This window comes from Caretta caretta, chromosome 18, assembly GCF_965140235.1.
Source record: "Caretta caretta isolate rCarCar2 chromosome 18, rCarCar1.hap1, whole genome shotgun sequence".
Classification (NCBI taxonomy): Eukaryota; Metazoa; Chordata; order Testudines; family Cheloniidae; genus Caretta; species Caretta caretta.
The window spans coordinates 1519048-1545027 of NC_134223.1; the positions used below are offsets into that span (position 1 = coordinate 1519048).

The 25980-nt window shown below is 54.3% G+C and overlaps 1 protein-coding gene across 3 annotated transcripts in view; it reads right to left on the bottom strand.

Moving 5' to 3' along the window:
• The window catches only part of HSPG2 (heparan sulfate proteoglycan 2), a 203334-nt gene that overhangs the window by 27861 nt on the left and 149493 nt on the right, over window positions 1-25980 (bottom strand). For all 3 annotated transcript variants that reach the window (XM_075121175.1, XM_075121177.1, XM_075121176.1), the window contains 17 exons: window positions 16736-16874; window positions 15644-15795; window positions 14746-14881; window positions 13629-13780; window positions 13058-13184; window positions 12523-12674; window positions 11986-12124; window positions 10989-11140; window positions 10454-10592; window positions 9624-9784; window positions 8280-8418; window positions 7550-7701; window positions 6987-7125; window positions 6410-6553; window positions 5535-5669; window positions 4648-4829; window positions 3785-3977 (listed from right to left, as the gene is read on the bottom strand). In XM_075121175.1, the coding sequence (XP_074977276.1) occupies window positions 3785-3977; window positions 4648-4829; window positions 5535-5669; window positions 6410-6553; window positions 6987-7125; window positions 7550-7701; window positions 8280-8418; window positions 9624-9784; window positions 10454-10592; window positions 10989-11140; window positions 11986-12124; window positions 12523-12674; window positions 13058-13184; window positions 13629-13780; window positions 14746-14881; window positions 15644-15795; window positions 16736-16874 (2533 nt within the window). The remainder of the gene's footprint in view (window positions 1-3784; window positions 3978-4647; window positions 4830-5534; window positions 5670-6409; window positions 6554-6986; window positions 7126-7549; window positions 7702-8279; window positions 8419-9623; window positions 9785-10453; window positions 10593-10988; window positions 11141-11985; window positions 12125-12522; window positions 12675-13057; window positions 13185-13628; window positions 13781-14745; window positions 14882-15643; window positions 15796-16735; window positions 16875-25980) is intronic.

The following is a 25980-nucleotide window of genomic DNA, read 5'->3' on the forward strand; positions in this document are numbered from 1 at the left end:
GAGGACGGTGAACTGGTAGTGTTCCTGTCCTACTGTGAAGCGGAGGAAACGCCTGTGGCCCTCGAATATGTGAACGTGAAAGTATGTGTCTTGGAGATCGAGGGCAGCGAACCAGTCTCCGGGATCCAGGGAGGGAATGATGGAGGCCAGGGAAACCATGAGGAACTTGAGTTTTACCAGGTACTGGTTTAGGCCTCGCAGGTCCAAGATGGGCCTGAGGCCCTCTTTGGCCTTCGGGATAAGGAAATGGCGAGAGTAGAACCCTCTGTATCTGAACTTTGCAGACACCACCTCCACTGCTCCAAGGTGAAGGAGCCGCCTCACCTCCTGCTTGAGTATGCTTTCCTGAGAGGGGTCCCTGAAGAGGGATGGGGAGGGCGGGTGGGTAGGTGGGGTAGAGAGAAACTAGAGGGTATAGCCCCTGGAGATGGTGTTGAGGACCCAATGGTCCGAGGTCAGTCGCAACCACTCCGGGAGGAAAAAAGACAGACTGTTGGAGAAAGTTAGGTCGGGTGGATCCCTGGTGCAGACTGGTAAGTCGTCCCCGAGCATCCCAACAAAATTGGTGCTTGCCTGTAGAGGGACCAAGCTGGGGCGCAGGCCGAGACTGCTGCTGTGGGCGTTTCTCATAGTCCCTAGATTTTTTTATAGGGAGGCTTGTATCTTGAGTGGGTGGCCTGTCTGGGTGCCTGCTGAGGCTTGAACTTAGTCCTGGCTGGGACCGGGACATATAGACCAAGAGTCTTCAAGGTCGTGCAAGAGTCCTTGAGGCCGTGTAATTTCATGTCTGTTTGCTCCGAGAACAGGGCCTTGTCATCGAAGGGGAGGTCCTGCAGGGAGCTCTGTCCCTCGCTGGACAACCCAGACAAGAGGAGCCACAACGTCCTCCTCATGGACACCGCAGAGGCCATAGTTCTTGTCTTACAGAGTCCCGAACCACTTCTTTCTCCACAGAGGGCTGGTCACCTCCTCCCCATGCTGTGCTGCCCAGCGCAGCAGTCTGGGAGCTGACCTTGTTCGTGAAGACAGAGGCAAAAAAAACATTGAGTACATTAGCTTTTTCCACATCCTCTGTCACTAGGTTGCCTCCCTCATTCAGTCTGGGGCCCACACATTCCTTGACTTTCTTCTCGTTGCTAACATACCTGAAGAAACCCTTCTTGTTACTCTTAACATCTCTCGCTAGCTGCAACTCCAGGTGTGATTTGGCCTTCCTGATTTCACTCCTGCATGCCCGAGCAATATTTTTGTACCCCTCCCTGGTCATTTGTCCAAACTTCCACTTCTTGTAAGCTTCTTTTTTGTGTTTAAGATCAGCAAGGATTTCACTGTTAAGCCAAGCTGGTCGCCTGCCATATTTACTATTCTTTTTACACATCGGGATGGCTTGTCCCTGTAACCTCAATAAGGATTCTTTAAAATACAGTCTTGCCCTGGTGCCTTGATCGAGATCGCTTCTTCATCTTCTTAGCATGTCCCGGGGACGGGGAGCGGTGCCGGCTGGTGGAGGGCACCGCTGGGTCGCCACACACGAATGCTGTGGTGCTCGGTGCCAACTCGGAGCGGCGTAGCAGTGTTGGGGTCAGAGCTGACTCCATCAATATGGCTCGGAGCCGAATGTCCTGCTCCTTCTTGGTCTGAGGCTTAAATGATCTGCAAATCTTGCAGCGGTCGCTGAGGTGGGTTTCCCCAAGACAGCGTAAACAGCTAGTGTGCAGATCACTTATGGGCATAGGCCGTTTACAAGTGTCGAACGACTTAAAGCCCGGGACGCAGGGCATGCCCCAACCCCGGAGCACTTGTCTACTCTATCTATATGACTTCCTGTTCTTTTTTTTTTTTACTACAGGTACTAACTATCTATGAACTAAACAACAGTCCAAACCGAGAAGCTACAGCAGAGAGCTGGAGCAGAGCAGTTCCGAAGCACCTTCACTGGCGGCAAGAAGGCACTGAGGGTGGGGGGAGCGCGCAGCCCCCTTATACCGCACCATGGGCTCGCTGGGGTGCTCCCCTACAGGTACTGCTGGGAAAAACTTCCAGCACCGGTGCACGTGGTGAGCACGCACACCTACCGTGGAATGCATATGAGCAACTCATCTCGAAGAAGAATAACTATTTAATGACAGGTTTCACAGTAGCAGCCGTGTTAGTCTGTATTCGCAAAAAGAAAAAGAGGACTTGTGGCACCTTAGAGACTAACCAATTTATTTGAGCATGAGTTTTCGTGAGCTACAGCTCACTTCATCGGATGCATCCGATGAAGTGAGCTGTAGCTCACGAAAGCTTATGCTCAAATAAATTGGTTAGTCTCTAAGGTGCCACAAGTCCTCCTTTTCTTGCTATTTAATGACAGTCAATGCTGATACTCAAAGAGTTAATGCTTTATAACTGTTAAAACACAAATTGTCAACATCGTGTGTCAGACAAAGTGCAGAGCCTGAAACCAAACTCTAGTTCTTAAGCAGCATTTTTCTCACTTTGCCTAGCTGTGAATTTCAATTATTATTGATGGAAATATTTGTGTGTGTGTTTGTGTCTCTATGTCTGTGTTTGTGTGTACGTCTATGCCTCCATATGTGTGTATATGGTGAAACTGACATTTACGGATAAAAATCTACTCCTTCCAAGACTAAATATAACAAAATTACTAGCAGATAAAGTAACTGCTCATGAAGTGAATGTACGTAATCCTTCTGTAAGCTGCAGCCGGCTTCTACTAAAATCACAAGTTATACTGTAGTAATAAAACCATAAAAAGGGATAAAGTAAAAAAAAATTGTTACAGAAAAAATACTGTTAATTTAATAGCAAAGAAATGTATCAGTGGAGACATAAATCATCTTGTGGAAAGCGTGACGTTTAAAATGCACTCAGACGCACAGAACAAATGGAATGAACTGGTTAAGACTCTTGGTTAAACCCCAGATAAGTTCTTTTAAGTAGGTCAAAGGTGTTGTGATTCTTTGTAGAGGGGAACGTAAAGGAGGATGGAAATGTAACAGTCTAAACGATTGAACGTTCCATGGGCAGTGGACTAATCACAAATTGTCCTGTGAGATAAATAGGTAACATAAAAACCCTGCAGACTGTAAAGAAATTGGCCCTGTGCATGCAGACAGGCCCGGGATCTGACTTGGGCAGCTTTGCCTTTCCTTACCCACCCTGTCAGATGTGTAGTTCAGGGAACTTGATTGAACAGCCTGAGTGGACCTGACTATTTCATCCTTCTCATTCAGTGGCATAACCCACCTTCCACAATGCAAGGAGAATTCAGCGCTCTCACCTGTCTGCTGGATGCCAGGGTCTGGCTTTCCCCCGGAAGCCCACCCATCTCAGCCAGCAATGGTTCCAGCAGGTGTTCACTGGCTCTGGGCTCACATGGGTTTTGTGGTGGCTCCCAAGTGCCCTGGGACGTGTGATGGGTGTGGAGGTGCCAACAGCAGGGCGCTGCCCACGGAGCATTGCCTCAAGGAGATAAGTGCCCCCCAACCCTGCCCTCTGGCTGCCCTTTGTGGTCTCCTACCTCCAGACGGAGTAGGCCTGGCCCCATTTAGCTGCCAGGTCTGAGACTCATACCAGGGAGGAGGAATGGGAAGGCCAAACAGGGGCTGGCAGAACAGGAGGCATGGATCTCTGCCCCAAGTCAAGTGGGAGCCTCCCCAGGGAGCCGCTCCCAAACTCCCATCCCTTCTCGGAGCTCTGGCTGCAGGCTGCTCCCCAGCTCTGCCCTACAAGTGGACAGCGCCAGGGAAGCCAGTGGCCCTGCCTGGCACACACGTACCTGTAGCAGAGCACTGGAGGGTCGCTGTTTCTCCAGCTACCACTGTCAGTGTCGGCTTCACTGTGATCTCAGGGGCGCCGGGCTTTCCGTGGGCAGCTTCCACGCTCACCTCCACTTGGACCTGTGCGGAGCCGATGGAGTTCTGGGCCACGCAGATGTAGGTGCCAGCGTCTTCAGACTTGGCTGCCAAGATCTGGGGGCAGAGACACAGCATTGGGAGGCCTGTGAGGTGTGATGAAGCCACATCCCCCTTCCAGTCCCCCCAAGGCTGAATGACAGGAGTGATGTTAGGCGGCACTAGGTCCTGTTGTAGGGGGTGCAGCCTTGTCTGTTGCGGCTCTGCCCAGCGAGCTGGCTGGGGGTCCAGCGCTGTGCCCTGCAGACAGCAAGACAGGGAGCCCGGAGCGCAGAGGGCAGCAGCCCCTTTCATGTCCGCCAGGCCCAGGGCAGTATTTAGGGGCACTTGTGTGGGGATCCAGGCTGTGGGAGCCAGAGAGAAACCCAGGGTCTGTCTGTGCCCAGCAGCCTCGGGGAAAGACGGGCCAGGTCCCTGTCCCAGTGCGATCCAGGCAGACAGCTCAGTCACAATGGGGAGGCCAGGTTGCCTGCCCCCCTACCTCAGAGCGGGCTCTGAACTGCCCCATGCCCCATCAGAGGCTGGCATGGGTGGTTTCTTTGCTCAGCTCCTGCTATGGTTGGCTGAGGAAGGGAGTTCTGCTCCCTGGCCGGGCAGGACTGGACTGTGGTGCAGCCATGGGCAGATCCCCTGGCGACCCTGATAGCCCCATGGTCCACATGGACAGGATAAAGGCCAAGTTGCCTGTGCCATGGTGCAGGGCCCCCTCCCCCCAGCCCCAGCTTACTTGTAGCACTGCTTGGCTCTCCAGGGGCAACAAGGTCTGGTGCTCGATTTTCTGCCTCATGCCCAAGCGGCTCCAGCGAACCAGCGGGCGAGGGTCGCCCATGCCAAGGCAATCCAGGCTGATGGACTTGCCTGTCTTCACTGTCACAGGGCCCTGGGGCATCACAGACACTGTAGGAGAGCCTGGAAGGGTGCAGAGGGGAGGGGTGGAGTCAGGGCACAACCTGCCAGCCAGAGCTGCTAGAAATCCTCATGGAGCAGCTGGGAGCTGGCCCCGGCAGACTGCAGGGGCAGCACCAAGATAGCCTCAAGAGCCTTCAAGGAGCTGCTGGGCAGGAGTGTGGAGCCAAAGTGGGGTGGCCAGCAGCCCAGCCCCCAGTGTGCTCAGCCAGTCCGTGGGCTTTCAGGCCAGCCCTATACAAGCGGATTCAAGCCCTGAGCACTGAGGGGCGTGTCTGGGGGTGGGCCCGACTGGGACATGCAATCCAGGCTGGGAGGCTGTTGGGGGTTAAACCTACCCCTCCCCAAAGGCCCCCCCATCCCTGCCCATGGGCTCCCTGGCTTGAGGAACATCCCCAGGCTCCACTGGCTCCCGGGCAAGAGACCAGGAACAGCCCGAGTGCACCTCCGCCAGCCCCATTGCCAGAGCACGGCAGCCGACACAGGGTTCCAGTCCTGGAGCAGCAGCTCAGGTTGGCCCCCACCACCGAGACCCTCAGCGCCCACCCGGGACAGGGGGAAGCTGAGGAGGACTGGTGTGATAGAACGACAATGCTGGGGTGCCAGCTAGTGGCTCTCAGGGGCCAGTCAGTGAGCTAGGGACCAGGCCAGGTATCCCAACTGCCTGTCCCCAGCGCTGCCCCCTCTCCTGTACTCATGGCCTCTCACCTTGCACCATTAAGTTAACCACGCTGTTGGCTACGCCGTAGCGGTTGGAGGCCACACAGCGATAGGCCCCCTGGTTGCTGGGGCGAGCCCTGTAGATGGTGATCACTGAGCCATTGGGGCTGATCTTCACATTGTCTGCAGGGGGAAAGACACAGGTGAGCAAACAGCTGATCTCACCCCTGGGGCTGGGAGCTCTTGCAGAAAACCCAGATTCCTAACGCCTGAAACACTGACAGCGCCCCCTGCTGGGAGAGGCCAGGACTGGAGTAGCTGGGAACTTCCCCCGAGCACCCAGGCTCCTACTCTATCTTATCACGCCTCTTGCTGGCATATGCTGGGACTGGAGGAGCTGAGCTTCCCTGAAACCAACACTGCTGCCCTGCAGCCCCTCTGTGCCCCAGGTTGTTTGCTCTCACTCTAGTGCGAGCCCAGGGAGCCGGGCCCATGGCTAGAGCAGGGGCCCATGTGTCCCTGGCCCAGGGGAAGGGTGGGCTGTTTTTGCTCACACCCCAGATATGCAGAGCCCAACGGGCGTCCAGGCCCCATGGCCCCACATGGGAAGGGAGCACGACACAGGGTCTGCAGACGGCTGCTGCAGTGGAGAGGGACAATGCCCATGGCTGCCCAGCATCCTGGCCAGGGAATGGGAGTGCCCCCACAGGAGACTAGGCGCTGTGGGTCTGGGGGAGCAGGGCTAGCACTCATGGGGGGATCTTGGAGAGAAGTGGGGGCAGGGAGAGGACAACAAGGTGTGGGGGAAGGGACGCTGATGAAGAGGGGATGTCGGGTCCTGTATGGTGGGGGCCGTGGGTACTGGACCCAGGGCACTGGGGGGGACATCAGCAGCAGTGGGCTGGTGCTGGCGTGAGAACTACCTTGCAGCTGCTGCTTTGGGGCCATCTTCCAAGTGATATTGATGGGCCGGGCACCATCATGGATGCGGCACTTGAAGGTGGCATCCTCGCCCTGGCGCACGGCAGTGCTGTGTGGCTCGATGGAGATGATGGGGCTCTGCAGACCTGCCAGGCGGGGAAGGGAAACGGGGTTAGAGCTGTGACACCCAGACCTCAGGCGTTCGGGAGCCAAATTAGCCAGCAGCACTACCCCAAAAGCCCCAGTCGCGTGAAGCCATTGGTTCACTTCCTGTAGCGCGAGAGATTCCGATTGAAACAGTCTGATGGGAATTATCTCGATATCGTTCTCGCAGCAAAATGACTGACCGAATAGCATTATTTTATCAGCTGCAGTCGGTCAATAACAGAGTAACAGCACCCTGCTTGGTTACTTATGAAATCACAGTGTTTTAATATGTGCTGCGAAGAGCCGCAGGAGACACCTTGAGCCACTTGCGGCTCATGAGCTGTCTGAGTGTCACTGGATAGACTATCCCCGGGGAGCCCCTGAGCCACGGCCTTAGGACCGCCCACCTATCAGGAGGCCAGACAGACTTACGGTAGGAGGAGCTGGTGCCAGAGGAGACGCTCACAGTGATGGAGGCCTCACGGGGGCCGGCGCTGGTGCTGACGCGGCAGACGTACTCGCCTGAGTCGGCTGCAGAGACCTGGACCAGCCGCAGGTGGGAGCCGGAGACCTGGCGGGAGAGGAGTCCAGGAGTCGGAGAGAAAGGGCTGAAGCATCTGTCTACAGCCAATCCCTGGGAAAGTCTGATCCCACTTCCAACAGCTGCCATGGGACCAGAGCCACGGCAGCCCCCAGCCTACAGGCTCCCCATGCTGCCGGGCTCCACCATGGGGTGGCCCAGTCAGTGACTGCTCCCCCCTTCACTGGCGACTGTCTATCTGTCTATTGTACCTGGATTCCCCAACCCCAGCTGACTGCTAGGCCATCGACGGAGCCCTGCTGGGGAGTGAGCCAGTCCCATCCCCAGCCACAGCTCTGTGGAGACAGAAGCAGCAGATCCCTCTGTCCCCCAGGACAAATCAATCCTGGGAAGATCCCCCCCACACCCCAGGAAAAAGAAAGAAAGTGCCCCCGGGTGCTGGGCTACTTCCTACCTGGTGACTGGCCGGCAGGGCACCCCCCCTCTTGTACCACGTGACTGTGGATGGCGCCTGTCCCGCGACGAGGCAGTTCAGGTCCAGGGTCTGTCCCTCAGCAATGGAGGACGAGGAAGACTCGATCCGGACGTGGGGCACCACACCTGAGGCTGGAGGAGCCGGGGGAGATGGAAGTTAGAGCTGCAGGGGAGGTCCCCTCACACAGCGGAGGAATTGGAGATAGAAACTGCCTGACAAAGCAGCCAGTTCACCCCCAGCCCCCATGGCCAGAGCAGGAGCCCCTCACCCCAGACAGCCTGATGCAGGCAGCTTTGAAAAGACTCAAGCAAGGGGCTCCCAGCCCTTCCCCGGGAACTGTGCCGCAGCCTTGATCCTGCTGGCAGGATCATCACCCCCTTCAGCAGATGGGGAAACTGAAGCAGACAGAGGGGAAGGCTTGCACAAGGCCATGCAGCTAATCTATGGCAGAGGCAGGATTCGAACCCAGGACAGCCTCGCTCCTAGTGCTCCAAGAGTCAGACACTGCTGCTTGTGGGCAGGGGACTGTGCGGGAGTCGGCCTGGGAGCAGATCACTTATCTCCCACCTCAGGCACCAGCCCCGAGTTAGGGCATGTCCAGTCCTGGCTGCCGAAGCCCACCTGCCTGTAGAGCGGCTGGCAGGATTTGGTCCCAGAGAACTGACTACGGGCCAGAGAGGCCACGTCAGCGCAGGTCAGGCAGACTTACAGTGGGATGGGCCGGTGCTGTCCTCGATGGTGACAACAAGAGCTGCCTCCTGGGTGACGGCACCGGTGCTGACGCGGCAGACGTACTCGCCCGAGTCGGCCGCTGAGACCTGCGGGATGCGCAGGCGGGAGCCGGAGACCTGGTGGGGAGAGGGTCCGTGACAGACCAGGACAAACATAGATTCATAGATTCCAAGGCCATTGTGATCACTTAGCCTGTCCCCCTGGATAGCCCAGGCCAGAGACCTGCCCACAATAAATCCCAGAGCAGAGCTTCTAGAAAAACATCCCATCTTGCTTTACAAATTGCCACGGCTGGAGAATCCACCACGACCCTGGTCAATTGTTTCAGTGGTTAATTGCTCTCGCTGTCCCCCTTATTTCCAGTCTGAATGGGCCTCGCTTCAAGTCCCATCCTGTCAGACCTTTCACTGCTAGAGCCCGTTATTAAATGTTTGTTCGTGTAAATACCTACAGACTGGGATCAAGTCACCCCTCAACCTTCTCTTTGTTAAGCAAAATCAATTGAGCTTCTTGAATCTATCACTATAAATTGTGTTTTCTAATCCTTTAATCCTTCTTGTGGCTCTTTTCTGAACCCGCTCCAATGTATTAACATCCTTCTTGAATTGTGGGCACCAGAACTGGACCCAGGATGCCAGCTGCATCGCACCAGTGCCAAGTACAGAGGTAAAATCACCTCTCTGCTCCTACTTGAGATTCCCCTGTTTATGCATCCCGGGATTGCATTAGCTCTTTTGGCCACAGCATCATATTGGGAGCTCATGTTCGCTGATTATCCACCATGGTCCCCAAATCTTTTTCAAAGTCCCTGCTCCCTGGGGTAGAGTCCCCCATCCTGTAAGTGTGGCCAGCATTCGTTGTTCCTAGATGGATACATTTACATTTAACCATATTAAAATGCATATTGTTTACTTGCGCCCAGTTTACCAAGTGATCCGACTGCTCTGTCAGTGACCTAACCTCTTTTTATTTACCACTCCGATATCTGTGTCAGCTGCAAACAAGAAGCAGCCTGCCCTGATTCCCAGAGTCCACAGCCCCAGTCAGTCCTGAGGCCCCCTGCTCCCGGGGTGGGGCACGGTGGTAAGAAGAGCTGCCATCTGCTGCCATTGCTCCTTCCCTAAGCATCCCACTGCTGCTTTCATTCCCTCGGCTGGAGCGACTCAATCACCTCTCTCCTCACTCTTGGCAAAGCCCAGAAGCCTGTCTCCCTGCCCAGGGAAGCTCCTCTGTCTGGGAGCCTCCAGACACAGCCGTTCCAGGAGCAGGGCCTGAGAAAACCAATCTGGAGCTCAGCCCAGCCCCCTGCTTGCTGCCATACCTGGTGACTGGCTGGCAGGGAGCCCCCCCGCTTGTACCATCTGACTCTGGGCTGTTCCTGGCCCGCAACGAGGCAGTTCAGGTCCAAGGTCTGTCCCTCTGCGATGGAGGATGAGGAAGACTCAATCCGGACAGGGGGGGCCACGCCCAAGGCTGGAAGAGCTGAGGGGGAGGGTGCAACATCGCATCACGGTGCCAAAGAGCAAAGGCAGTGTCGTCCATCTCCCCAGGCAGGGCCCAGCCATGGCAGGAAGGTTCCCAGGGCATCGCCCAGCTCCAAAGGACTCCACCCTAGGCCCCCTAGGTGATGGGATTCCCGCAATGCAGCCAGCGCATCCTATCACCCCCGGCTCCCCTCCTTGTGCAGTCCCAAGCGAGCCCTCCCCAGCACTCAGAGCCCTGGGAGCCTCCCTCATGGACCCTGCCCCACAGGGCTAACCCAGCACTGGGGCAGGGTCTGTGCCCTCCCACAATGCACTGGAGTTAGCCAAGGTGGATCCCAATACCTGCCCTAGGATTATAGCACCCACCTGGCCCCACCCCTTAGCCCACAGTGCCCACCTCACCACACCAGGGGTCTCCGATCCCCATGGACTCCTGGCCTGTGCACCCCGATGTGAAGCCCCTGCTATTCCTGAGCCAGGCCAGGGCCCTGAGCCAATCTCAACAGATGTCTCCATGGAGATGGATATGAACCAATCTGGGAGAGGGTACTGGGCCCCCAGGGGTCTCTAGCACTGGGTCCATGCCCCTTGTCTGTGTGGGCCCCTGGCACTGAGTCCCATGACCATTGGCCTCTCCACATGTGGGCCCCACCCTGCCCAGACGTACGGTACGAGGAGCCGGCACTGCGGGGGATGGTGACGATGACGGAGGCTTCCAGGGGGCCGGTGCTGTTGCTGACACGGCAGATGTACTCGCCCGAGTCGGCAGCTGAGACCTGGGGGATGCGCAGGCGGGAGCCGGAGACCTGGCGGGGAGAGAGGGCAGAGGCCATGGGGTATTGAGGAGAGCTGTGCTCGGTAGGCAGGGGCACACGAGGAGCTGGGCTCCTTGGGAAAGCCAGCCCTGCCTGTGCGACAAGCCCTTACAAGGCTGGCACGGACTGTGTCCGACCCCCACCATCTCCCAGCCCCCATGCAGCCCCTGTGGCTCCTCCTGAGGCAGGACTGGGACACCACGGACTTTTCCAGGCATTTGGTTTCCAAAGCATTTGCTGCCTCTTGTGGGTTTCATTGTCCAAGGACACCAACCTTCTCCCCGTCGCCGCCCCAGCCAGGAAATCCCATGGGTCTGCTGCTCCCAGGAGCATGGGGGAATTTACGGGCTACGGCCATCAATTCCCAGCCGCCATGAGCCCCCATACCTGGCTACTGGCTGGCAGGGAGTTCCCCCGCCTGTACCACGTGACTCTGGGCTGCGCCTGGCCTGCGACCAGGCAGTTCAGGTCCAAGGTTTGTCCCTCAGCAATGGACGCGGAAGAGGTCTCGATCCTCACTGGGGGGGTGACGCCCAGAGCTGGAAGGGGAACAGAGGCTCAGCACAGAGAGCTCAGAGATGGTGAAGGACCCACTGTGCCCTGCCAAGCTATGATCAACCCACAGGGCGCACGAGACTACAGCCCAGGCTGGGACATAAGCCAGCTCCCTCCTGCTTCCCGGCCATTCCCCGTGCCCGCTGCCCAGCCCAGGCCAGGACATCAGCCAGCTCCCTCCTACTTCCCGGCCATTCCCCGTGCCCGCTGCCCAGCCCAGGCCAGGACATCAGCCAGCTCCCTCCTGCTTCCCGGCCATTCCCCGTGCCCGCTGCCCAGCCCAGGCCAGCACATCAGCCAGCTCCCTCCTGCTTCTCGGCCATTCCCCGTGCCCGCTGCCCAGCCCAGGCCAGGACATCAGCCAGCTCCCTCCTGCTTCCCGGCCATTCCCCGTGCCCGCTGCCCAGCCCAGGCCAGGACATCAGCCAGCTCCCTCCTGCTTCCCGGCCCATCCCACTGCCCGCTGCCCAGCCCAGGCCAGGACATCAGCCAGCTCCCTCCTGCTTCCCGGCCATTGCCCGTGCCCGCTGCCCAGCCCAGGCCAGGACATCAGCCAGCTCCCTCCTGCTTCCCGGCCATTCCCCATGCCAGCTCCCTCCTGCTTCCCGGCCATTCCCCGTGCCCGCTGCCCAGCCCAGGCCAGGACATCAGCCAGCTCCCTCCTGCTTCCCGGCCATTCCCCGTGCCCGCTGCCCAGCCCAGGCCAGGACATCAGCCAGCTCCCTCCTGCTTCCCAGCCATTCCCCATGCCTGCAGCCCAGCCCAGGCCAGCTCCCTCCTGCTTCCCGGCCATTCCCCGTGCCCGCAGCCCAGCCCAGGCCAAACTCACAGTAAGAGGAGCCGGCTCCACCTTGGATGGTGACGATGAGCGAGGTCTCCTGGGTGATGGCACCAGTGCGGACGCGGCAGATGTACTCGCCTGAGTCAGCTGCCGAGACCTGGGGGATGCGCAAGCGCGAGCCGGAGACCTGGTGGGCAGCGAATCATGTGGAGAACGGGTCCATGAGAAGAGGGAGCGCACGGGAAGCTGGCGAGGTCAGTGATCCCTCCACTCCCTTACCCCGCCTTTGGCCCCAAGCGACCCCTCCCCAGGCTCTGCGCTGTGGGGTGGGGCTGGCTGTTCCCACTGGGTCTCCTGGCAGGACTGCTCAGTTCTGCTCCCTTGAGCTCTCCTGGCCCAGGGGGCCCCTCCTCCTCTCACTATATCTTGCTCCTGAGCCACTGGAGCCAAGCCCCGCTGTCTGGTCAGGAGGAGAAGGTATTCCAGGAAACCCCGGGACAAGACCTCCTCCTGGGAGGGCAAAGGGAATCCAAGGCCCAGGAAACACCCTCTGGAAATGCCCACCAGGCCCCCCATGTCTCCTACCTGGTGGCCGGCCGGCAGGGAGCCCCCCCGCTTGTGCCATGTGACTCTGGGCTGCACCTGGCCCGCAACGATGCACTTCAGGTCCAAGGTCTGTCCCTCGGCGATGGAGGATGAGGAAGACTCGATCCTCACTGGTGGGGTGACGCCTGAGGCTGGAGGGGCCAAGGGCAGAGGGTTGGAGCTGCGGGCTCCAGCTCCCTCCCATGGAGAAGAGACGGAGCAGAGCTGTGGGGGCAGGTCTCCCAGGGCTGGGGCCAGATCAGCACCAGCAGGGAGCTCCTGAATGCCCTGCCTGGTCTAGTTCAGGGCTCCAGCCGCTTCCCCAGGGGCCTGTCCCACAACCCACAGACCTCGCCCTTTGGGAGCTCAGAGCCACCCCATCAATTCTAGTCACCCTGTTGGGGGGCTCAGATCTCCCCTTGGATGGCAGCACCTGCGGGTGCTCAGGGTTGCCCACTAGAGGTACATCCCCAGAGGGCACCGAGCTTCCTCCGCCCTGCGGAAGAGGAGAGCACAGTGGCCACGCACAACTCACGGTAGGAGATGCTGCTGCTCTGCTGGATGGTGATGATGACAGAGGCCTCCTTGTTGCCGGCGCGGCAGACATACTCGCCCGAGTCAGCCGCTGAGACCTGGACCAGCCGCAGGCGCGAGCCAGAGAGCTGCGGGGCGGGTCACGGAGAGCCCAGAGTCAGAGAAGGAAGGCCAGGCTGCTGTCCTCTGACCCAGCTCTGCGGGGATGGAGCTGGAGCGTCTAACCTGCACCGCACAGCGCGGGGCTGCCTGCCTGGCCTCCGCCAGGCTCAGGCTTGCGCCTGCTGCTCCCAGGTCCCCTGCTGATCAGCTGACAGAGCAGGACTCACCCCCCTATCCATGTATGCTCCCAGCCCCCAACTCCTCTGCCGCCAGGGATGAGAACGCCACTCCTGGCTCTGCCCTTTCGACTAGGGGTCCTGCCACTGCACCGGGACCCCCATAGAGCCAGCTCGCAGCAGGACAGAGCCCAGCTCATTCCCAGAGCTGCCATTTTCACCCAGTAGCCACATTCTTTGGACCCAGAGGAACCTGGACAGAACCTCCCCACTAGACCAGCCTCGCTTTCCTACCTGGTGATCCGCCGGCAGGGAGCCCCCCCGCTTGTACCATGTGACCGTGGCTGCCGCCTGGCCTGCAACAAGGCAGTTCAGGTCCAGGGTCTGTCCCTCGGTGACGGAGGACGATGATTGCTCTATCCGAATTGGGGGGCGGATGCCCAAGGCTGGAAGAGCCAAGAAGATGTTGGCATGGCTGACAGCATGTTCTCAGAGCATTTTATACCCCCATGCAAAGTGGAGATGTAAATGACTCTGGGGTCCTATGCTTCCAGCCCACCCCAGCTGTCAACAGCCCGGTGATGGGGCTTCCCCCGGCAGGAAATTATCCCAGAGCTGAACCCCTCCTCTCTCCCTCTGAAATCTAAAGGGGACGGCCCCCAACCTGATCCCTGCAGGATGCTCCTGCACTGAAGACAAGCAGGATGCTGCCCTCCCCTCACCCTAGATCCCAAGGCAGGGCAGGTGATTGGATTCCCCACATGTAGGGCTTCAGGCATGCGTCCTGGGGTACAAAGCTCAGCTGTGCATATACAGGGGAGGCTGCCTCTAAAGCCCACTTTCCCAAGGCCAGTGCCCATGGGACAGGCTAGGCTGGGGAAACCGAAGCAGAATCTGCAACGTACCCCCATCCCCACTTTAAATAGGGTCTCTGGTGGCACCCGATCCTGCCTCTGCCCTGAGCCAAGCACCTGCTCAACACTCCAGTATGCTCCCCACGAAGGAGTCTCAGCAGCCATCACCCCACAGCCCTTGAGCAGTGAGGGATGTGCTAATCATCATTACTGTTTATAGCAGGAGCCACCCGAGGCCCCGCTGAGATCAGGGCCCATTGTGCTGGGCACTGCCCAGACACAGAGTGAGAGCCAGGCCCTGCCCAATCTGAGATCAGGGCCACATTGTGTCAGGCGCTGCACAGACACAGAGGCCCTGCCCTGAAGAGCTAAACAGAAAAAGGGAGGGGAAACTGAGGCACAGAGAAGTTTAGCAGGTCAGTGGCAGAGGGATCATAGAACCCAGATCCCCAGTCCAGTGCTCTGTCCACTAGGCCAGGCTGCCTGCCATGGATGTACAGAGCCACCCCTCGTGGGACCCTGGAAGTCCAGCCGTCATGTCTGTTGCCTGAACTCACAGTAGGAGGACCCGGCGCTGCTGACGGTGACAATGATGGAGGCTTCTTGGACCACAGCGCCGGTGCTGACGCGGCAGACGTACTCGCCCGAGTCAGCCGCTGAGACCTGGGGGATACGCAGGTGGGAGCCGGAGACCTGGTGGGGAAGGAACCGGGAGAGCGAGAGTCGAGGAGAGAAAGGGACAAACCCCACATCTGGCATCCAGGCTCCGATAACGTCTCCTCAGGGCAGGAGGGGTGACCCTCCACCCTCAAGGGCCCATCGCGCCGGGGGCTGCCATGATCCCAGCCTGTTAGCCAGGCTCTGACGGTCGCCATTCCTAGGAGAGCAACCCGAGCCCCACTGCCCTGGGAGCAGCAGTGCATTGTGGATAGCGCAGGCAAGGTGACAGGAGCCATGTATGTGAGAGCATGGGAGTTTTTCATAGTATTTTGTATAAGAACATAAGATCAGCCACACTGGGTCAGACCAAAGGTCCATCCAGCCCAGTATCCTGTCTACCGACAGTGGCCAATGCCAGGGGCCCCAGAGGGAATGAACAGGTAATTATCAAGTAATCCATTCCCTGTCTAGTGTGTGGGCCTCAGTGACCCTACAGGGGCTGATATGTTGAAGGGGGCCCTCCAGGGACTGTTCCTGAGTCGTGCGAGAGCCCCCGCCTGGGGACCCTGACAGGTTGTTCCCACACCACTACAGCACTGGGCTATGGCAGAGTTGGGCAGTTTCCCCATGGAGCTGCCAAGTACTAATCAGGGTACCAAGGTGAGAAACCAGATAACTCTGGAGGGAGATGGACGTCCTCCAGAGATGGGCTCATCTGCAGCAAACAACCCTGCCAGACCCACTCTCCCTGGGCCCAAGGAACCCGCAATCATGTCCCGCGTGTGTATCTCCTACCTGGTGACTGGCCGGCAGGGAGCCCCTCCGCTTGTACCATGTGACCATGGCTGGTGCCTGGCCCGCGACAAGGCACTTAAGGTCCACGGTCTGTCCCTCAGCAATGGAGGACGAGGAAGACTCGATGCGGACAGGGGACTCGACGCCCGAGGCTGGAGGAGCCAGGGGGATGGGGTGTTAGAGCTGGGGGAGAGGTCCCCTCACATAGCAGAGGAATTGGAGATAGAAACAGCCTGCCAAAGTGGTTAGTCCACACCCAGACCCTGCAGCAGGAGCTCTGTCAGCAGAGCCTGGAGAGCTGAGGGTCTGGCTTTCAGGAGAGGCCAAGGTGGCTGACAGGCTGCACCTCCTGCTTGGCGTGTGGGAGCTCTGTGCTTGGAGGTTCTGGCCTCATGGCTAGCAGCCTCTGCTCCCAGGCACCGGGCCGTGACGTGGAGGGACAGGGAACAGTGCTGGTCAAGCAGGGGGAACCCAAGGCAAGTTCCACAGGGAGGGGAAGTAACTTGCCCCAGTTACGCAGCAAGCTAGGGCAGAGGTGGGGCTAGAACCCAGGTCTCCTGAGCCCCCTCCATGCCCAGGCCATGCAGCCTCTCCTGGAGCATTGCCTTCCCTCCAGCAGCACAAACAGGTCTCCCTTTCCCTCTGGGGCCCGAAGGCAGATCAGCACCACAGCTCACTTCCTTCTCAGCCTCTGCTGAGCCTGCCGCCCCAAGGGCAGGGGTGCCAATCAGGATGGCAGTTTCCATGATGTGGGCACCTCCCTACTAGATGCTGGCCCAGTGGTGGTTAGCCTGTTTCATGGCCATGGCCAGCCTGGAAGGAGATTCCTTCTGCTCCTCACTGCTTTGCTCGTCCCCTGGGAGACAAGAGATGCCTTGGCCTTCCCCTGCAGGGCTGCCCTAAAGGGCTCCCTGCAGGACCTCCTTGGACCCGCTCCCTCCCGCCCCGTGCATCCCAGCTGGCACTGCCGGGCCCAGCTGCCAGCAAGGCGGAGGAGCAGATGCCCTGAACCCTAAGGCCAGAGGTCACACCCGAGTCAGGGTTTCCAGGCCAGCCCAGGGCTGCACCGTACCAGGCACTGCCTTCACTTACAGTAGGGTGAGTCGGTGGCCCGGTAGATGTTGACGATGATGGAGGCCTCTTGGATGCCAGCGCCGGAGCTGGTGCGGCAGACATACTCGCCCGAGTTGGCCGCTGAGACCCGGACCAGCCGCAGGTGGGAGCCGGAGACCTGGCGGGGAATGGGGCAGGAAAGCAATGGGGCTTTGTGAGAAGAGAGAATGGAACTAGCAAGCTGAATGGAGCCGCTGGGGGAGCTAACCCCAAGCCCGCGTCCCTCAGCCAAGGCAGCCTCCCCCAGCGTGTGGGGCAAAGGACTAGCTGAGGTGGGGGAGTGGACCCGCCTCTCAGTGGTTCTCCAACGTTCAGCTAAAAGAGTCAGTCCCTTGCTGTGAAGGTTGCACAGAAAATCGTGAAAGCATGACCTGAGTGCAACCAAGGCAGGGTCGGCCCGAGTCTGCAGGGAGCCTGAGATGCTCCATCATGCTGGGGGTGCCCCCACTCAGCGGCCAGGCTTAGCTCCATGACAGCAGGGCGATCTGGGCCAGCCTTTCCCAGGGCGTGTGGGTTGGGGGCTGGCGAAGGACCAGCGTGGAAGAGGCCTACACGAGAACGTGTCACCCTCCACCCACACATGGCCAGGGAGCAGGATTGGAGGTGCCGCTGGTTTGATTTTCCTGAGGGGACGCTAGGGAAGGGCTGCCCGGGGACATGGGTGTGACACTGCACCTCATATTCTTCATAGAGAAATTATGATATGATTATGGCATAATTATGATGTATTTTATGCAAGATAAGTCATGTGAGATATCATTGGAAAGGTTATGATTTACTGAATATGATTATCCTATTTGTATGCATGTATCATTTTTGTATCTGAAGTTAGGAATATTGACTATGTATCTGTATTACAAATGTGTTTACACCTGGGGAACACCCACTAGACAAGATGCTTTCATTTTGGAAAGCTGGGTGGAGAAGGGCCATTAGAGAAAACAACAGGCCTTAGAAGAAGCTTATTTCCCACCTGGGGAGCCTTCCTGAGGAGGCCGCAGACAGCCTCCGAGTAATGGTTGCTGTGATACTACAAGGGACATGTAACCAGGTCACCTAGTGCTGGACTCCATCTTGGGACATCAGTATCTTCCACTGACTGGCATGGGAACCCAGCTTTGAAACAAAAGGTTCCCGCCATATGGAAAAGCTATTTAAGGCAGGGCAGTGACATTATCCTGGTTCTTCACAGACTCCCCACCCAAAGAGACTCCTGGAAACACCTGAGGAAGAAAGACTGACCTGGGGGAAGTGCTGGACCTAGGCTAAAGGGATTTTTAGCCTGTGAATGGAACACCTGGGGATTCCAAGCTGTAAGTTAGTGAAGCTTGCCCTTAGGAATCTGCAGCCTGCTTGTATCATCACTTAAGGTGAGAATCTGCTATTCATATCCAATCTCGTTAGTATACTAAGCTTAGTTTTTGTTTATTTGCTAGGTAATCTGCTTTGATCTGTTTGCTATCCCTTATAATCACTTAAATCTATCTTATTGTAGTTAATAAACTTATTTTTGCTTTATCTAAACCAGTGTGTGGGAATCATAACTCAGGGGCAAAAGGCTGTTGCATATTCCTCTTCACATTGTGGAAGGGGGTGAATTTTATGAGCTAACGCTGAACATTTTCCTGTGCAGCTCAAGACGGTATAATTTTGGGTTTATACTCCAAAGTGGGTGCATGCCTAAGGAGCTGGTAGTTGCCCTAGTTGTAGCCTTCCCATGCAGGGGCTGGTCAGAGAGTCTGCCTGCATGTAACCGCAGCTGGGTGTGCCCCTACCTGTACGTACGCTGGTGAAAATGCAGGTTAGAGAGGGCTTTGCAGCTTGTCACAGCAGTACAGTGTAAAGGGAGTCTAGGCTGCTGTGTCAGGGGCTGGTCAGTTCCAGGTGGCACCCTGGGGGGGAACCCGGCACAGTGGCGCAGCGAGCAGGGTCATATGCACAGCTTGTTGCTCTGAGTGAGACTTCACACACTGGCGGTGTTTTTAAGAGAGTTTTAAGTGTGGTGGCTAGAAATCAGTCAAAGTGGTTACCAATTTGTTATTTTCTGTTTGCTGATTTGGGGCAAGGGAAGTAGGGACAGAAAAGTAGGGAAATGAGTGAAAGTGAAACTATTAAGAAGCTGGAGCTGTGTAGATTGCAGGCAGATGAGAAGGAGGAGAAGACATATGGAATTGCAGCCACTGCAGATTGAAGGAGAGAATGCCAGACAAGAAGCTGAACACTGAAGAGCCATGGAAGCAGAGGAGGCCAGGCAAAAAGCTACACACCAGAGAGCCATGGAATGGCAAGAAAAAGAAATTTAGGCCCGGAAGCTAGTCATGGAGGAGAGGGAGAGAGAGAGAAAGCATGAACTGGACTTGATAGAGAAGTGGAGCCCACAAAAAAAGGGAAGTCCCACCTCTTCAAAAATCCGCAAATAGGAATGGTTGTGTCCTGCATACAGTGAGACAGGGGGCATTGCTGAATATTGCATCACCTTTGAGAGGCTGCGTGTACTACATGAGATTCCAGAAGACCAAAAGATGCCCATTTTGGTTGCAAAGTTGTCTGGTAGAACTCTGGATATATTCAATAAGATGCCAATTAGAGATGCTTCAGATTATGGTAAATTCAAGGAAATGGCTTTAAAACAGTTTCAGATTACACCAGAAACATATAGAGTAAAATTTAGAAGCCTTAAGAGGGGTGCTGGAATGAGTACTGTGGCATATGTAAACCAGATAAAAGATTTGATGGATAAGTGGGTGAGAGGAAAAGGTATTACAAGCTTTGAAGAAATGTGTGATCTTGTTGCTCAGGTACATTTCCTGAATACATGTAGTGATGATGTAAAATAGTGTTTATGGGATAAAGAGGTGAAGACTGTTGATGAACTTGCTACTCTAGCTGATGAATCTGAACAAATCCAAGCATCTATTAGAAATAAATCACTGGCAGAGGGGTTTAAGTCTGGAAGAAAGCTGGGTTTCCATTTTATCCCTGGGAAAAAGGAGGGTGGAGGGGAGGCTGGGCGCTCACCTGTCTAAATCCATTCCTCTAGTCCTCGCCCCAAATCTCCTGTAAAAACAGAAGAGCCCAGAAGGCGCTCTCACTGTAATTCCACTGAGCACCTGAGGAATAAATGCCCTGTGCTGAGTGGGAACAGGCAGCAAGCAACTCATGGGAATGCTGCTACCCAGAGCACAGAGGCACCTCAGGCAATTACCACTTATCATAAAGGGTTTGTAAAAATAGCCTCTGTCCAGCCAGGCAGGAAGCACATAAAGGCTGTCAAAATTAATGGCAAGGACCACCTTGGGTGGAGGGACACAAGTGCAGAAATTTCTGTGGTTAGGAGAACCTTGTTCAGGAAAAAGACAGACTGTCAGGACCGATGGCAGAGCTTTTGTTAGTAGGAGGACACAAATTCTGTGTGTCTTTGGCTAAAGTGCACATAGAAACTCAAGATTTGGAAGCTGAACTGACTGTGGTGGCAGTTCCTAATAACCCATCACAATTGTTGCTGGGAAATGTTTTTTCAATGTGGCTTGGGCTGTCTGCCAGTAGCAAGGAGGAATATCATGCTGAAACCCCAGAGGAGAAAGATAAAGTCCCAGAAACTGCTGAAGGAATGGGAGAGCGTCTCTTTAATTCCTCTGCAGCAGTGGAAAACAGTCTGCTACCAGGGGTGGGTGTGGTTGAGACCAGCTCCTACTGCCAGTGGGCTAAAGGCAGTGTTTCCTCCAGGTGGAAGGGGAGCGTATTGCCTGTCAGTGAGAAAACTGTCCAGGTTGCTGACTGTCAACAGGTTGTAGTTGAGCAAGAGTCAGACCTCACTCTAGGGTGCATAGGAAGATGTGTCCTAGCGGGAAGCCCAGAGGAAGGTGATGGAACACTAGAGATACTGAGGTGGGTAAGGGTTCCACGGGCTGTGTAGCTGCAGACAAACCCAATTCAAAGAAGGAGGAGGACGTGGTGCCTGCCAGTGAAAGAACCATTCTGGCTGTTAGCTGAGAGCCCTTCACAGCTGCACAGGGGATAGATCCCACTCTAGAAAGCACAGAGATGTGTGTCTTAGAGGGGGGCCCCAGAGGAGGAAGTTGAGAAGGAATTTGGGAGAGTACAGGAATGTCTCCTCACTGATTACAGGGGAGGGTTTGCCCAGGACAGATTTGCTTGGTCAGCATCTTTGCTCCCAGGCATCCAACCTGTGGCTCAGGTTTTAAGAGGAAACTGTGTAACTGACCTCCCAGAAGGGAGCAGGCACAAAACTGACCCCTTGGGGACAGAGAGAGCTATGACAGAGGGTACCCCAATCCAGCTCCCAGTTTTGAAAAATGATGTTCCTGATGTACTTGTGGAAACTAACTCTGTCTCTTTAAGACAGGATGAGAATCCTACTAAAGACTTGAGTGTCAATGAAAATGCTAATGACTCACCCGAGAAAGGGGAGGAGGAATCAATTTCCCCGGATGGGTAGGATCCACCAAGCAGCTAAGGAAAACTGCTAAACAACAAATTAAAAGAAGCAGTGAGAGGCAAAAAGGCATCCTTTAAAAAGTGGAAGTTAAATCCTAGTGAGAAAAATAGAAAGGAGCAAAATCTCTGGCAAATGAAGTGTAAAAATATAATGAGGAAGAGGCCAAAAAAGAATTTGAGGAACAGTTAGGAAAAACTCAAAAAGTAATAGCAATTTTTTTTTTAAGTACATTGGAAGCAGGAAGCTGCTAAACAACCAGTGAGGCCACTGGACGATAAAGGTGCTAAAGGAGCACTCACGGACGATAAGATCATTGTGGAGAAAATAAATGAATTCTTTGCATTGGTCTTTGTGGCTGAGGATGTGAGGGAAATTCCCAAATCTGAGCCATTCTTTTTAGGTGACAAATCTGAGGAACCCTCCCAGATTGGGGTATCATTAGAGGTGGTTTTGGAACAAATTGATAAATTAAACAGCAATAAGGTGGATAGAAAGCTGGTTAGATAGTCGGGCTCAATAGCTCAATGTCTAGTTGGCAGCTGATATCAAGCGGAGTGCCCCAGCGGTCAGTACTGGGGCCGGTTTTGTTCAACATCTTTATTAATGATCTGGATGATGGGATGAATTGCACCCTCAGCAAATTCGCAGATGACACTAAACTGGGGTGGGGGGAGGGGGGAGAAGTAGATATGCTGGAGGGTAGGGATAGGGTCCAGAGTGACCTAGACAAATTGGAGGATTGGGCCTAAAGAAATCTGATGAGGTTCAACAAGGACAAGTGCAGAGTCCTGCACCTAGGAAGGAAGAATCCCATGCACTGCTACAGACTAGGGACCGAATGGCTAAGCGGCAGTTCTGCAGAAAAAGACCTGGGGATTACAGTGGACAAGAAGCTGGATGTGAGTCAGCAGTGTGCCCTTGTTGCCAAGAAGGCCAACAACATATTGGGCTGTATAAGTAGGTGCATTGCCAGCAGATCAAGGGAAGTGATTATTCCCCTCTATTCGGCACTGGTGAGGCCACATCTGGAGTATTGTGTCCAGTTTTGGGCCCTCCACAACAGAAAGGATGTGAACAAATTGGAGAGAGTCTAGCGGAGGGCAACGAAAATGATCAGGGGTCTGGGGCACATGACTTATGAGGAGAGGCTGAGGGAACTGGGCTTGTTTAGTCTGCAGAAGAGAAGAGTGAGGGGGGATTTGATAGCAGGGTTCAACTACCTGAAGGTGGGCTTCAAAGAGGATGGAGCTAGGCTGTTCTCAGTGGTGGCAGACGACAGAACAAGAAGCAATGGTCTCAAGTTGTCGTGAGGGAGCTCTAGGTTGGATATTAGGAAACATTATTTCACTAGGAGGGTGGTGAAGCACTGGAATGGGTTATCTAGGGAGGTGGTGGAATCTCCATCCTTAGAGGTTTTTAAGGCCTGGCTTGACAAAGCCCTGGCTGGGATGATTTAGTTGGTGTTGGTCCGGCTTTGAGCAGGGGATTGGACTAGATGACCTCCTGAGGTCTCTTCCAACCCTAATCTTCTATGATTCTCTGATTCTAAGTCACCAGGACCAGATGGTATTCACCCAAGAATTCTGAAGGAACTCGAATGTGAAATTGCAGAACTACTAATTGTAGTCTGTAATCATTTAATCAGATTCTGTACCAGATGACTGGAGGATAGCTAATGTGATGCCAATTTTTAAAAAGGGCTCCAGAGGTGATCCCAGCAATTACAGGCCTGTAAGCCTGACTTCAGGACCAGGCAAACTGGTTGAAACTATAATAAAGAAAAATATTGTCAGACATATAGATGAACATAATTTGTTGGAGAAGAGTCAACATGGTTTTTGTAAAGGGAAATAATGCCTCCCCAATCTACTAGAATTCTTTGAGGGGGTCAACAAGCATGTGGACCAGGAGATGCAGTGAATATAGTGTACTTAGATTTTCAGAAAGCCTTTGACAAGGTCCCTCACCAAAGGCTCTTACGCAAAGTAAGCTGCCATGGGATAAGAGGGAAGGTCCTCTCGTGGATTGGTAACCGGTTAAAAGATAGGAAACAAAGGGTAGGTATAAATGGTCTGTTTTCAGAATGAAGAGTTAAAGAGTTAAATACAGGGATCTGTACTGGGCCCAGTCCTATTCAACATATTCATAAATGATATGGAAAAAGGGGTAAACAGTGAGGTGGCAAAATTTGGAAATGATACAAAATTACTCAAGATAGTTAAGACCCAAGCAGACTGTGAAGAGCTACAAAAGGATCTCTCAGAACTGGGAGACTGGGCAACAAAATGACAGGTGAAATTTAATGTTGATAAATACAAAGTAATGCACACTGGAAGACATAATCCCAACTATACATATAAAATGATGGGGTCTAAATTAGCTGTTACCACTCAAGAAAGAGATCTTGGAGTCATTGGAGATAGTTCTCTGAAAACATCCACTCAGTGTGCAGCGGCAGTCAAAAAAGCGAACAGAATGTGAGGAATAATTAAGAAAGGGATAGATAATAGGACAGAAAATATCATGTTGCCTCCATATAAATCCATGGTATGCCCACACCTTGAATACTACGTGCAGATATGGTTGCCCCATCTCAAAAAAGATATATTGGAATTGGGAAACGTTCAGAAAATGGCAACAAAAATCATTAGGGGTCTGGAACGGCTTCCATATGAGGAGAGATTAATAAGACTGGGACTTTTCAGCTTGGAAAAGAGATAGCTAAGGGGAGATATGCTAGAGGTCTATAAAATCATGACTGGTGTAGAGAAAATAGATAAGGAAGTGTTGGTTACTACTTCTCATAACACAAGAACTAGGGGTCATCAAATGAAATTAATAGGCAGCAGGTTTAAAACAAATAAAAGGACGTATTTCTTCACATAACGCACAGTCAACCTGTGGAACTCCTTGCCAGAGGATGTTGTGAAGGCCAAGACCATACCAGGGTTCAAAAAAGAACTAGATAAATTCATGGAGGATAGGTCCACTAATGGTTATTAGCCAGGATGGGCAGGGATGGTGTCCCTAGCCTCTCTTTGCCAGAAGCTGGGAATGAGCAACATGGAGTGGATCACTTGATGATTACCGGTTCTGTTCGTTTCCTCTGGGGCACCTGGCACTGGCCACTGTCAGAAGACAGGATACTGGGCTAGATGGACCTTTTGGTCTGACCCAGTAGGGGCATTCTTATGTTCTTATGCTAAGAGACCACAGCCCTCTAGAAGAAGGGGGTGGGAAAAGTCCCAATTCTTGGAGTGAGAATTACAAGGAAACCCTAGAAGGGCAGGGTGGAGGATTTTTTGCATGGGCTTAGCCCTGGAGATGGAATGCATCTCCATAAGGACCAGCCAGTAACATGCTAGGTCCTCTTACATCCTTTCCTCTCCAAAACCCCAAAGACAGGCATGAACAGAGAACCTTTACTGAAGGGACACTGGACAAAACACTAAAGGGGAAGAAAGAGCAGCTCCTGAATACATAGTATGGTTCAGGAAGAAATTGAAAAACACAATAAATATTCAACAAACCAGACCGTCTAAACAGAAGGCATGGTATGATAAACATACTTGGCAACGTCTCCCTGTCATTAATTTTCTGGTACTGTTAAGTCTCATAATACAGTTTGTTGGTTATGACAAAGAATTTGGTACTGATGGTAAATCCTTTAAAAATGTGTAACATACATAATTTTTACAGAAAATTTTTAAACATGGTAGGAGTGGCATCAAGGAAGTCTTATAAGAATACTGCTTCTCATCTGTGGAGGAAAAATCTAGTAGGCCTAAACTAATAGGCCTAAAACTTTGGTTAAGCTAACTGTATGTATAAAGCATAAGAAGCGGGTGAGGAAATTGCCATTGAGAGGCAAATAGCAACAGCTCAGCTTAAAAATGTAACCATAACCGCTAGAAGCTAGAGAAGACCATTAACCACAAAGGAAGCACCAGTCAGTAACAGGTAACGCTTGTTTTGCTATATTCCAAATAAGGAAAAGCTACCATTAAAGCTTGCACTATATGCCAAATAAGGAAAAATGCTGTTGAAGGAAGTGTGTTTAACAGATTATGGTTTTCAGCAATATAAGCTCCTGTATTTTCTGTTTATAGCAGAGCAGCTCTGGCTGACTCTCCCTGTATGCGCATGCTTGAATAAAGCTGGCTTTCAGGCTTGTTCTGAACCAAACAGAACCCGTGGTGATTTTTCCACGGCAATTCTTGGTGCCATGACTTGGATAGACAATGACCCCCGAGAGCCGGAGGACAGTGAGCTGTTTCCCACCAGACCCTGGGCCCATCAGAAAGGTAAGAGACCTTTTGAAATCTGTATATTGGTTTTCTGGTGGAGGACCGCCCGTAGGCTCTGGGCTTGGGTGAGTTGCACGCTCTATCCGGACTTCTGCTGCCAGACACGCCTGATGCCCTTGGGTGGGTTAGAGTCCCATCCAGGTTTGGTTTCCCCGGGAAGAGCCACTGGGTGTGGCTGGGCAGGTCGTGGATAGACCTGGGTCCGTGTGCCAGTGTGAAAGTGAAGGTCGGTAGACCGGTGTGAGTGTGAGTCACAGGAAGACACCCAGAGCACCCTGCGAAGTCAGAGGTGCCTCTAAAGCAAGCCCTTGTGATTCCATCTAGTGGGCATCACGATAAATGCCCTGACCTCGGCAGTTTCCCTCTGCATGGCATGACCGGTGAGGGGCCTGTCTGGGTCTAGGATTGTGTGATCCCATCCCTTCCATCCTCGGACGGTTTGTTGCCGTACCCTCTTT